This window comes from Dromiciops gliroides, chromosome 3, assembly GCF_019393635.1.
Source record: "Dromiciops gliroides isolate mDroGli1 chromosome 3, mDroGli1.pri, whole genome shotgun sequence".
NCBI lineage: Eukaryota > Metazoa > Chordata > Mammalia > Microbiotheria > Microbiotheriidae > Dromiciops > Dromiciops gliroides.
The window spans coordinates 505,602,614-505,614,931 of NC_057863.1; the positions used below are offsets into that span (position 1 = coordinate 505,602,614).

Genomic DNA, 12,318 nt, shown 5'->3' on the forward strand with positions numbered 1-12,318 from the left:
CTTATTATTTGACAACTGGTAAGTAGCACTATCCTATGCCATGTGGCCAGGGAATCAGTCTCCTTTGTAAAAGACCTGCAATAAGAAGTAAAACAAACTTTAAACCTTTATCGCAATTGCAATCGCAATCACTGCATTGCCTGAAGGAATAGTCTCCAAATTAATCCAGCAAAAATTTATTGGGGGGGGGGGAAGACAGCTAGGTGGCACAGTGGATAGAGTACTGGCCCTGGAGTCAGGAGTACCTGAGTTCAAATCCGGCCTCAGACACTTAACACTTACTAGCTGTGTGACCCTGGGCAAGTCACTTAACCCCAACTGCCTCACTAAAAAAAAAAAAAAATTATGGGGGATGTTAATATTGCCTTTCTCTATCAATATCTGTTTTATGACTAAAAACCTCTACTACTGGTAACATGGGTCAATAACTAATAACAGGTGAATAAAACTGCACATATATATATTTTTAAATGGCAACTTTATTTATAAAATCATTAAACATATATTGTATAGAAAGGTTTTACTTATTTGAAGACAGTGACTACTGTGTTTATGCATGGCTAAAAAAATCTAGTAGGTGTCACAAAGTCCTTTTCACATTATGTAAATATACACAGTATACTTTGATATGAAATATGATTAAGACTTATAAAGCTTAGCAATGATAGAAATTTTGCTTTTGGCTCACTTATCACCTTCATGGTACCTTGGCTTAAAAGTCAGACACTTACTGGCTGGGTGACCCTGGGCAAATCACTTAACCCCAACTGCTTTAAAACATCCCTTGCCATTTCCAGTTAACCTGATCTATATCTTGCCACTGGACACAGATGGCTCTGGAGGAGAGAATGAGGTTGGTGACCTTGCACAGCCCTTCCTCACTTAAATCCAATTCACTGCAAGTCATGACATTATCCCAATGTTCTCTTCGAGAACCAAGGACAAACAAAACAAAAAACTTTAGGGGCTGCTGGGTGGCACAGTGGATAGAGCACCAGCCCTTGAGTCAAGAGGACTTGAGTTCAAATTTGACTTCACTTACTAGCTGTGTGACCCTGGGCAAGTCACTTAACCCTGACTGCCTCCAAAAAAACAAGGGGAAAAAAGCCACCCTTTACATAGTTAATACAGGTGATTAAATTACATGCAAATAAATATCTGGTCCCTTTTCCCCCATATACCTAGTGGTGGTCCTCAGAAAAATCTTAAGAAGAAACTACAGGGGCGGCTAGGTGGCGCAGTGGATAGAGCACCGGCCCTGGAGTCAGGAGTACCTGAGTTCAAATCCGGCCTCAGACACTTAACACTTACTAGCTGTGTGACCCTGGGCAAGTCACTTAACCCCAATTGCCTCACTAAAAAAAAAAAAAAAAAAAAAAAGAAACTACAAGTGGGGCAGCTAGGTGGTGCAGTGGATAGAGCACTGGCCCTGGAGTCAGGAGGACCTGAGTTCAAATCCGGCCTCAGACACTTAACACTTACTAGCTGTGTGACCCTGGGCAAGTCACTTAACCCCAAGTGCCTCACCAAAAAAAAAAAAAAAAAAAGAAAGAAAAAAGAAAGAAGAAACTACAAGTGGGGCAGCTAGGTGGTGCAGTGGATAGAGCACTGGCCCTGGAGTCAGGAGGACCTGAGTTCAAATCCGACCTCAGACACTTAACACTTACTAGCTGTGTGATCCTGGGCAAGTCACTTAACCCCAAGTGCCTCACCAAAAAAAAAAAAAAAAAAAAAAGAAAGAAAGAAGAAACTACAAGTCTCATAAACAAATAAATGCCAACAAATCTCACCTTCTTCCTAACAGCCACCAATGGCTACCTTCCACCTGACTCTTGTAAAACTTCATTTGCAAAGCCAGGGGCTGAATTATCTAGCCACACCTTTAACAGATTACTGAATTTAGTTAAAGAGTCCAAGGACTGAATTTAGTTTCCAGACTTCAGAAAGGGTTGAGAAATTAAAATGAATTCTACTTTGTAACTTACTCTATATGGTACTGATTTCATATTGTAATTGATTCTGTATCTGCTTAAGTCCCATTTCTATGTCCTTAGTTGAGCTCAGGAATTCAAGCTTCACTCTGAGATAAAGTTATAATGAAAAGTTCTCTCTCATGCCAGTAGCCCCTAGAATACTCTGATAGCCACTGGAATACTTCTAGGACATCTGTTTATCTTTAAGCCCTACAAGTTAGCTTGGTTCCATCCTCCCAAAATATATTGTCTGTCCTTGCCTGTCCTTGTATAATTAGGGAAGTTTTTAACCCCTTCCAAGGAGAATACAAATCTGGTAGTATTCCTTCAGGAAGATTACAAGATGCAGATGGATCCCATAAATCAATTAACATTTTTTAATTGTCAGAGAAGGGTGGTGATTAGCTTCATGTAAATAGCAACCCACCTTTCATAGTATAGTCAATCATAATGTTTCTGTGCCAACCCTACAACCTATCAGTTTTTTTCCACACCTACCAAGATTCCTTTTTTGTAGTGTGTCAATAAAGAAGCTCCCCTCCTTTTCACTAGGATTATTGTCTTTGAGGTTGCCAGTCTGAGCCACTTTGTTAACAGTCATACATGTCACTGTTAATAACCTGATTTTGCTCAAAGTCAAGTACCTCAGCTTACCTTTATTAATTTTATTTGCCATCAGAGAAGTTGATGAAGTTTTTCCTGGAAAAGAAATGGGTGAAGTAGTGCATAACAGTCTACAAACAAAACATTACGTAGGGAAGAACAACCAACCCTGATCATATGCTTCCAATATCCATAAAAAAATAAAGCAGACCAATTCCATCCACAGGAATCACTATCATTTGACTATAGCTGACTACAAGGAAAGGGCCTAGATCAGGTGATTTCTTGAAGTCTCTTCTGATGTTGTGATTCTCTATTCAATCTCATGTGATCTAAGAAACTGGGGAAAAGCCAGGCTTTACTCCTCATGGGTCCAGAGATCTACAGCTGAAAGCAAGTTAGAGCTTGGTGGCATACTAAATACCATAAGCTAAGAAAAATTCTGATTAAGGAAAGAAATAATACATTATATTATGTGTTAGAACACATTTGGTGTACTGCATTCAGTTCTGGGGACCATATTTTAAGGGGAAAAATGACAAACTGGAGCATTCAGAAAAGGCAACCAAGAGAATGGTGAGGGGTCTAGAAACAGTGTCATATGAGGAAAGACCTAAACAAGGGCTTTTTACGTAATTATTTCCAAATAATTAGAACTTCCCAGTAAAAGAACAAACTGCAACACAAAGTAATGAGTTCCTTGTGACCAGAAGTGTTCAAGCTGAAGCTGCATAAATCACAAGTTAGGGATACTGTAAAAAGGATTCCCAATTGCATAGGACGTTGTTGGACCTCAAAGGTCTCTTTCAACTTCAAAATTCTATGGTTCTGTGATCCTAAATCACAAAGAGCTGATAACTGTACTAAATTCTGACAGAAGGATCACTTTCATTATTGATCTCAATGTCAATTTAGGCTCTTTAATCGGGTATGGGTAAAATGGAGAAGTCAGTTCTTGAATGTTTCTACAATAAAGATAATGCCCAGTGACATCTACTGGATTAAAAACTATAAGAAAGATAAGATCAAGAAGTACATAATTTACTTTTCTTAGTGCATGTTTTTCTTCATACAAATGAATTTGCTTTACAGATGCATCATAAGGCTACTTTACTGAAGATTTTTTAAATGGCCAACTTGCTTCAGAGAAATTAAAGGGTATAAATAGGTTGCTTTCAAAATTCTTCATAATTAAGCCCCAGTCTTGTTATTCAGTTTTATTTCCCTCTACTCCTATATTCACTCTAGTTAAACCAATCCCCTTAAAATAACCCATATGTGCCATGTTCTTTCCTGATTCTGGACCTTTACACATATTATTCCCTAATCTCAACCTTCAACCTGAATATGCTTTGACTGTTCAAATACTGGGGCAGCTAAATGGCACAATGGATAGATAGACCCTGGAGTCAGGAGGACCTGAGTTCGAATTCAGTCTCAGACACTTATCAGTTATGTGACCATGGGCAGGTTATTTAACCGTCTGCCTCAGTTTCCTCATCTGTAAAAAGAGCTAGAGAAGGAAATGCCAAACCACTACTGTATTTGCCAAGGTAACAGAGAATAAAGCATGAATAATCAACTAAACAATATTCAAATTCTATCCATCCATCAAAGTACAGTCTAATCCCCAACTCTTTCATAAATCCTTTCAGTTACTCAAACCCACATCTTTTGTCTCATATTATTGTTTCATCTGAGTTCATTTTGTCTTCTTGAGCTAAACTATAATCTCACATTGGTCCCTTCTTTTGTGCATGGTGTACATGGTGAAATAAATAGTGTTGGCCTTAGGAGTCAAGAGGACTTGAGTTCAAATCCTACCTCAAACATAAATTAGTTACCTGACGTAGGGCAAGTCACCTAACTACCGTCAGCCTCAGTATCCTCTTCTGTAAAATTCGAATATCATTTAATTCACAGGGTTGTTGTAATGATCAAAAGAAATAATGAGATAATATACATAAAATACTTTGCAGGCTTTAAAGTACCATGTAAATGTTAGCTATTATCATTTACTATTATTATACCTAAAAGTGCTCACTATATAATAAGCCTTCAATAGTTGCTTATTGATTCTAATTATCTAATTATAAGGTAAAACCTAATACTTAAGTGGTTATTTTTTTTAAGTTTACCATAACTTGAAAATTCAATGTTGGAAAAAAAGTAATGTTCTCAAGAAAGAAATGATGATGGGGAAAAACCCATATATTTCTGATCCTGCAGTTTCTTAATGATATATATATATATATATATATATATATATATATATATATATATATATATATATATATATATATATAGTGGATTTAGTCACATCATTCACATCTCATGTTTCAGTTTTGAATTATAACCTGTATTTAGGGTATTTATATATATGTATTACTTCCCTTATTAACCTGTACACACACACAGACAATATGAAGGTGTGTTCTTTGTGTTCTCTTAGACAAACATGATGTCTTACACAAAGTAGGTACTTTATTTGTTGAAAGAATGCCAATAGCTAAGAAAGTTGATTTAAGTACTAAGATTCAGTACTTTTGTTTTCTTAGCTAAATAAATCACTTTGTACTCCTCCTAGGTGATATGGTAAATGGCAATATTCAAAAACAGTTTGTGTTACCAGTTAGTAATTATAACAGTGAAAAAAAATTTTCAGCCAAGTGTTTCTGATAAAGGCCTCATTTCTCAAATGTATAGAGAACTGAGTCAAATTTATAAGAATACAAGTCATTCTGTAATTGATAAATGGTCACAGGATATGAACAGGAAGTTTTCAGATGAAGAAATTGAAGCTGTCTACAATTATATCAAAAAATGCTCTAAATCACTATTGATTGGAGAAATGCAAATTAAAACAACTCTTAAGTACCACCATATACCTATCAGACTGGCTAATATGACAAAAAAGGAAAATGACAAATGTTGGAACAATGTGAGAAAATTGGGACACTAAAGCACAGTTGGTGGGAGTTATGAACTGATTCAACCATTCTGGAGTGTAATTTGGAACTATTCCAAATGGCATATATCCTTTGCCCTAACAATGCCACCACTAGGTCCATATCCTGGTGAGATTTTTTTTTTAAAGTAAGAAAAAGGACCCATATGTACAAAAATATTCATTGCAGCTCTTTTTGTGGCTAAGAATTAGAAATCGAGGGTATGCCCATCAATTGGGACATTGTTGAACAAACTGTGGTATATGATTGTGATGGAATACTATTGTGTTATATATGAAATGACAAGCAGGATACCTTCAGAAAAACCTAGACATACATGAACTGATGCAAAGAGAAATGAGAAGAACCAGGAGAATGGTGTGCACAGTAATGGCGATATTTTATTATAATCAACTGTGAACAACTTAACCATTCTCAACAATACAATGATTCAAGACAATTCTGAAGGACCTTTGGGGAAAAATGCTATCCACTTCCAGAGAAAGAATTGATGAAGTCTGAATGTAGATCACAGCAAACTTTTTTTAAACTTCATTCTCTTGCTGTTTCCTTGGTTTGTGTTTTCTTTCACAACATGACTGATATGGAAATAATGTTTTGCATGACTTGCACATGTATAACCTATATATAATTGCTCACCTTCTCAATGAGAGGGGAGGAAAGAGGGGGAAGGAGGGAACTTGGAACTCAAAATTTTTAAAAATGAATGTTGAAAATTGTTTTTACATGTAATTGGAAAAAAAATTTTTTAAAAACCTGTGAGTTGTAACAAACAGCCTACATGCACAATGTATAACTATACAGAAAAAGGAACTGCATGAATAGAAACAAGTAGCCAAACCACACTGTTGTATTAACTGATTTGTCATGGTATAGAATTCTAAAACACCAGGTATGCAAAATAAAATTACTAAAGGTATATTGTTTTAATTAAAATGTTTTAAAAAGGGGGCAGCTAGATGGCAAAGTAGATAAAGCACCGGCCCTGGATTCAGGAGGACCTGAGTTCAAATCCGACCTCAGACATTTGACACTTACTAGCTGTGTGACCCTGGGCATGTCACTTAATCCCCATTGCCCCACAAAACAAAACAAAAAAACCAAAATATGTTTTAAAAAAACACAAATGTGATATCTGAGGTTTTATTCTACTTCACACAACTATTTGTAATCAAATAAAATATGTAAAACACTCTATAACCATAAAGTATCCTAATCATGAAAACACATACTAGTACAATGCTTTAAGGTATTTACAAAGCATTGTCTAAATAGAGGAGTTGTAATAGTTTAGGATGGACACACACTGGAAATATTAAGTACTGTGAATGTACTTACAGTCAGGGCCTGCTGTTGGAATGTTCCATTTTCATCTTTTTCTTCCTCTTCCATATCACCAAGAGTCTGGGTAGATAGCAAGCTGGGACCAGTACTTCGGATAGCACTTTTCAAACTGCTCTGATAAATGCTTTTGCTACTTTTAGGGGTCAAGTGTGGGGCTGAATCAGAAGACTGCATGGCTATAATGCTTTCTTTTTCTGCCTATACATGGAAGAAAGGATACAGTGAATCTCCAACCAAAGTGCCATAAATATCATCTTTGTTCAGTGAATTCCTAGAAGCCCAAAAGTACTTTAAGAGATTTTTCCTCCTATCCTGTAAAGTTTCAAGACAAATACACAGCAGTTTTATTATGTCATGACAATCATAGATGTCCCTCAGGGTTGTCCTAGACTCTCTTTTTTTTAACTCTATTACTTCACTTGGTGATCTTATCACCTCCCATGGATTTAACTTCCATATCTCAAATAAGCTATACACTGGATAAATAGGAAATAGTTTTAAAAAGGAAGGCACTAGAATTGAGGGATTGGGAAAGAACAAAGCTTCTTAAACTGTGGGTTGAAGCCCTATATGGGGTCGGATAACAGTGTGGGGCTCAAGAAAAATTTGGCAGTAGTAAAAGGTTATATGTATACCTATTTTATGTACCTGTATACCCAGGGTTGGGTAAAAATTTCTTGGGCAAAACAGGGCTGCGAGTGGAAAAAGTTAAAAAAGCCCCTTTGTAGAGGATGGGATTTTAGTTCAGACTTAAAGGAAGCCAAGGAAGCGAGCAGTTGGAGTTGAGGGAGAACATTCCAGGCGTGGAGGACAACCAGAGAATGCCTCGAGCCAAGAGATAGATTGTCTTGTTCATGAAACAGCAAGGATTGTCACTGGATTGAAGAGTACATAAGGAGTAAGGTATAAGAAAGTAGAGAAGTAGAAAGGTAATAGAGGGCTAGGTTGTAAAGGGCTATGAATGCCAAGCAGAGGATTTTGTATTTGTTCTTGGAAGCATTAGGGAGTCACTGGTGTTAATTGTGTAAGAGGGTGACGTGGTCAGATCTGTGTTTTGGGAAAATCACTTTGATGGCTGATTGGAGGATGGATTGGAGAGGAAAGAATATGAGGCAGGCAGACCCATCAGCAGGCTATTTCAGTAATTCAGGTATGAGGTGATGACCTGCGCTAGAGTTTAAGAAGCTTTGTTCTTTCCCAATCCCTCAATTCTAGTGCCTTCCTTTTTAAAACTATTTCCTATTTATCCAGTGTATAGCTTATTTGTACATATTTGTTTGCTTGCTGTGAGCTCCTTGAAGGCGGGGATTTGTCTTTTGATTCTTTTTGTATCCCCAGTAATCAGCAGTGTCATAGGTGCTCAATAAATGTTTATAGATTGATTTTAAAAAACAGAAATTGTAGTACAATTAGGGCCACACAGTGAGTCCAGGATGTGCTAGTAATAGAACCCAGTTTCCCTAATTAGTGGTTTTCTGTTCTATGTACTGCATTCAAAGTTACACCAAATAGGACTCTAAAGCAAAATGTAAAATAGATAAACCTCAATTTTTGTTCTTTCTATTCCTTAGCAAACCCATATTGAGATTCACTCTTGAACTTACTGCTTCATAGGATTTCTGAAGCTGCTGCTTTTTTCTTAGCCTCATTTGTTGATTTACTCGGTTTTTCACCTGTTCCTGAAAGCGTTTCAGAGCTTCTTCTTTTAATCGTTGTTGTTCCTTTAATTCTTCTTCTAACTGAGATGCTGAAACCTTATGAGACAAAAGGAGGAAAATGAGCTTCATTCCCCAGGCAGTCTTGCCTATCTGGATTCTCTTATTATAAAGTAGGAAAAAAAGAGGATAAAATCCTGAAAAAAACACCTAGTTTCACAGATTTAACATTTTCAAGTTTTAAAGATTAAAATTACTTTAGAATAATGACATGGATGGGGCTCAGAACTGTAGAATTCAGCACAGCTTTAGAAGCTCAGGTACTTGAACCAAATGACCTAAAAACTTAAATGACAGTGCCATTTTGCTGAATTCCAAAGCAAATTATTTTTTCAACTGAATTGAAAAGTCATTTTTTAAAAACACAGAATGAATCAATTCTAACCTGAACTCAGCCTATACATTTATTAAAACTACAGAACAGATAAAAGTATTAACAAGAACATGAATTAACCATATTTCATTAGGATTGTGTCCCTAATTAGCATCATGATTATTTTCCTCAAACCAATACAAACATTCCCTACATTTTATATCAATTAATCATAAACATTTATTACAAATGTTTATACTGTGTGCCAGTCACTGTGGATACAAATACAAAAGATACCTACCATCAAGGAATTTATATCCTATTAGGAGAAACACATATACACATAAGCACATACAGATTATATATCCATGTACACATATATTTATGTATACATATACACACAAAGGATAAATACAATGAATATATACATAAACAGAATATATACAAGAAAAATTCAAGGTAGTTATGGATGGAAGGAGGGCACTAGCAAAGAGAGGGATAGGAAAGCCTTTTTATAGAGGTAGTGTTTGAGATGAGTCTTGAGGAAGAAATGGAGTCTATGAGGTAAAAGTGAGGAGGAAATGTAATACATACAGAAGGACAGGCAGAACAAAGGCATGGTGACAGAAGATGGAGTGCCATGTGTGAGGAACTTGGCCCCAATGTATCTTTCCAGTTTATACACTACTCCCTTTTATAAACTCTTGAAACCAAATTACTTTTGAGTAATATATGTGTGCAAATAGGGATGAGCAGGAGTTAGGGAGGGGCATATTTGTCACAAGGGTTTATATCTCAAAAAATAAATGACAGGGTGACAACACCAAAACATTGGTCACCAAGGCTGGAAATCTCCATTATCTTTAGTTCCTCACTCTCCCACCACACACAATAGGTCAACAAGTCCTATTAATTCTTCCGAAGTTTTCCAAATTTATAAGATCACAGAATCAAGAACTGGCAGAGGTCTTAGAGATATAATTCAAACAAGTCATTTTACAGATGAGAAAACTAAAACCTAGAGAGTTCCTAGACTTGCCAGACTAAGGTCACGTGCATAATATACAATCTCAGATTTATAAAGTTCAGAGACCATCTAAGGCAATCCAAACCTAAACAAGAATCCCCTCGTTCCCAGATAAGTGGTCATTCAGTGCCTTTTGTGACCTCTCAAGAGGAGAAATCTACTACTGTACTATTTCCTAATGTAATGCATTCCACTCTTGGAGAGCCGTCATTCATTGTTAGGTTTTTTCCTTCTTACATCTCTCTCTCCAATTTTCAACCACTGCTGCTAGTTCTGCCCTTTCTGGGGCAGTCTTTTTTTTTTCCTCACTGAACTTCAGCATTTACTGATTCTATCACACAGAGTGAAATTTAGATCTTTTAAGATGTCAGCATCCTCATTGTACAGATGAAAAAAAAAAAGGAAGACTCAGAGCTTGGGTGATTTTCCCAAGGTCGCAAAGGTAGTAATTAGCTGACTCAGGATTTGCACCTAGTTTTAGGCTCACACAACACACAGTAGATAGCCACTGATTAAAGAACAGCTAAACAAACGGTGGTTCATGAGTGTTGGAATACTACAGCGCTGTTAAAAACAATCTCAATACAGTCATGGGAAAATGTATGTGAACGAAGGCAGAGAGAAGTAAGCAAGGTCAGGAAAATAATTTATACAACTACGATGAAGATGGGAAGACCAAAAATAGAAAGTGAACACTGTGTAATCATGATGACCATGAACTTGTAAAGGAGTCTCTAGTATAGAGTTTCCCACTATCTCCACGGGGATTCCAGCTTCAGGAAGGGAGTTGGACAAAATGACTTAAGAGGTTCTTCCATGTTGTAAGACCCTTTTATTTTATGTGTATACTTTATGCATTTTATCGATTATCTTTGTCTCCTCAAGTTTATTATTTGAGGGGCAGGGAGAGTATTGTCTTAAGCAAGGCTAGGCCTATTCTAGAAACTGGTCAAGCGCTTTGCACCCTGGGGGTGCTCAGTAAAGGTTAACATTATTGTGTGTTGACCCATAATATAGGCACCCCTTCTACAAAAACCTCCTGATTTACATAAACCTGAGAGGAAACCTTGACAGCCCAGGCAGCTCAACAGTGGCTTAGCACACGGTTAGAGAAGGAAAAGGGGGTACCCTCCCCCACCCCCATTTTGGATAAAAGTGGCACTCACAGATGCTGGGGCTTCCTCACTACACGGTGAGGCACACTCCACCCAAGCCCCAACAGGCGCCACGGCCTCATTCCTCTCAGCCAGCACCGCCAGCAGGGCCCGGTTCTTCTCAAAAGTTTGTTCCACCCAGGGGGCACATCGAGACTTTCTGGTCGGTGCCTGGTTTTGAGACTTCCGTGATTCCTGCTCAGGAGGAAAACATCAGCATCTTCAAGAAGCTGCTTGGAACCCTAGGCCTACAAAACCACACGAGGGCTGGGCCTCTGGGAGAGGGATGGGGACCGGGGATCGGAGTTGGAGTGGGGGAAGAAGCGGGACTGGAGAGGGGCGGCCCGAGGGTCCCGGGGTAGGAAGGGGGGAGAGGGGGACGGGTGAAGAGCTGGGGCCGCCGGGGTCGGAAAGGAAAAAGAACCTGGACGCGGGCAAAGACAGCCGAGTGCTTGGTTAAGACAGGAGGATGGCGGCGTCCTGAAGGCCCAGGACATAAGACTGCCCGGCCTGGCGGCGGCGCCCGAATCCCACCCTTGATCAGGGAAAGCTGCTGCAGGCCCGGGACCGCCATCAGAATCCCAGACCCAAAAGCTAAAACAGCAGTAAGAAAGTACAACCGCTCAACCGCCACTTTCTATTTCGGCGCCCCGCCCAACCCTCATCTTTACTCCCACCCCTTCCGGACTCCGCCCTCCCTCCCGCATCCGAGGCGGAATGTAGGAAGGCCTTGTATTCGGCCTCCAGTTGCACTATTTCCGGTTCCTGCAGGCCAGGAACCTATGCTTCCCGTGGGGGTGGGGCGGTCCCTAGTTCTTTGTCTGCGGCCGCGGTCTTAGGGGGTCGCTGCAGTCCGCTCTCTTTCCCGTGGTCCGGGCCGATGGGGGCTCATGAGTCCTAGTTACCGAGATGCTCCTTGCTTCTCTTTTGAGAGAAGGAGGATCCGAACCCTTCATTTTAGAGCCGCCTGCCTTTTAGTAATTGAAGTCCCCCGGACACTTTTTAAGTTTAATCGGCATTATTAACATGTTCTCCATAGCTTTCTTACGTCTAGACGATCAACAACAACGATAAATTGAGCGATGATTTGTAATTGATGATTTAGATTTACAAGGTGTGATTGTTCATCCTGAAAAATTTAACAATTGGCTCAGCAAAGAGGGTTTGAGTTGATTCCAGCACACTCGTGTTTACTTGGTAACTGGAAGCAAAAGCAGATA

The 12,318-nt window shown here is 38.7% G+C and overlaps 1 protein-coding gene across 2 annotated transcripts in view; it reads right to left on the reverse strand.

Annotated features, from left to right (window-relative positions):
- The window catches only part of CCDC15 (coiled-coil domain containing 15), a 56,674-nt gene extending 44,950 nt beyond the window's left edge, over nucleotides 1-11,724 (reverse strand). For both annotated transcript variants that reach the window (XM_043999240.1, XM_043999239.1), the window contains exons 1-4: nucleotides 11,523-11,724; nucleotides 11,111-11,293; nucleotides 8,494-8,643; nucleotides 6,884-7,087 (exon numbers count right to left, since the gene is read on the reverse strand). In XM_043999240.1, coding sequence (XP_043855175.1) covers nucleotides 6,884-7,087; nucleotides 8,494-8,643; nucleotides 11,111-11,293; nucleotides 11,523-11,672 — 687 coding nt within the window. In that variant the 5' untranslated portion in view covers nucleotides 11,673-11,724. The remainder of the gene's footprint in view (nucleotides 1-6,883; nucleotides 7,088-8,493; nucleotides 8,644-11,110; nucleotides 11,294-11,522) is intronic.
- Between the last annotated feature and the right edge of the window lie 594 nt (nucleotides 11,725-12,318).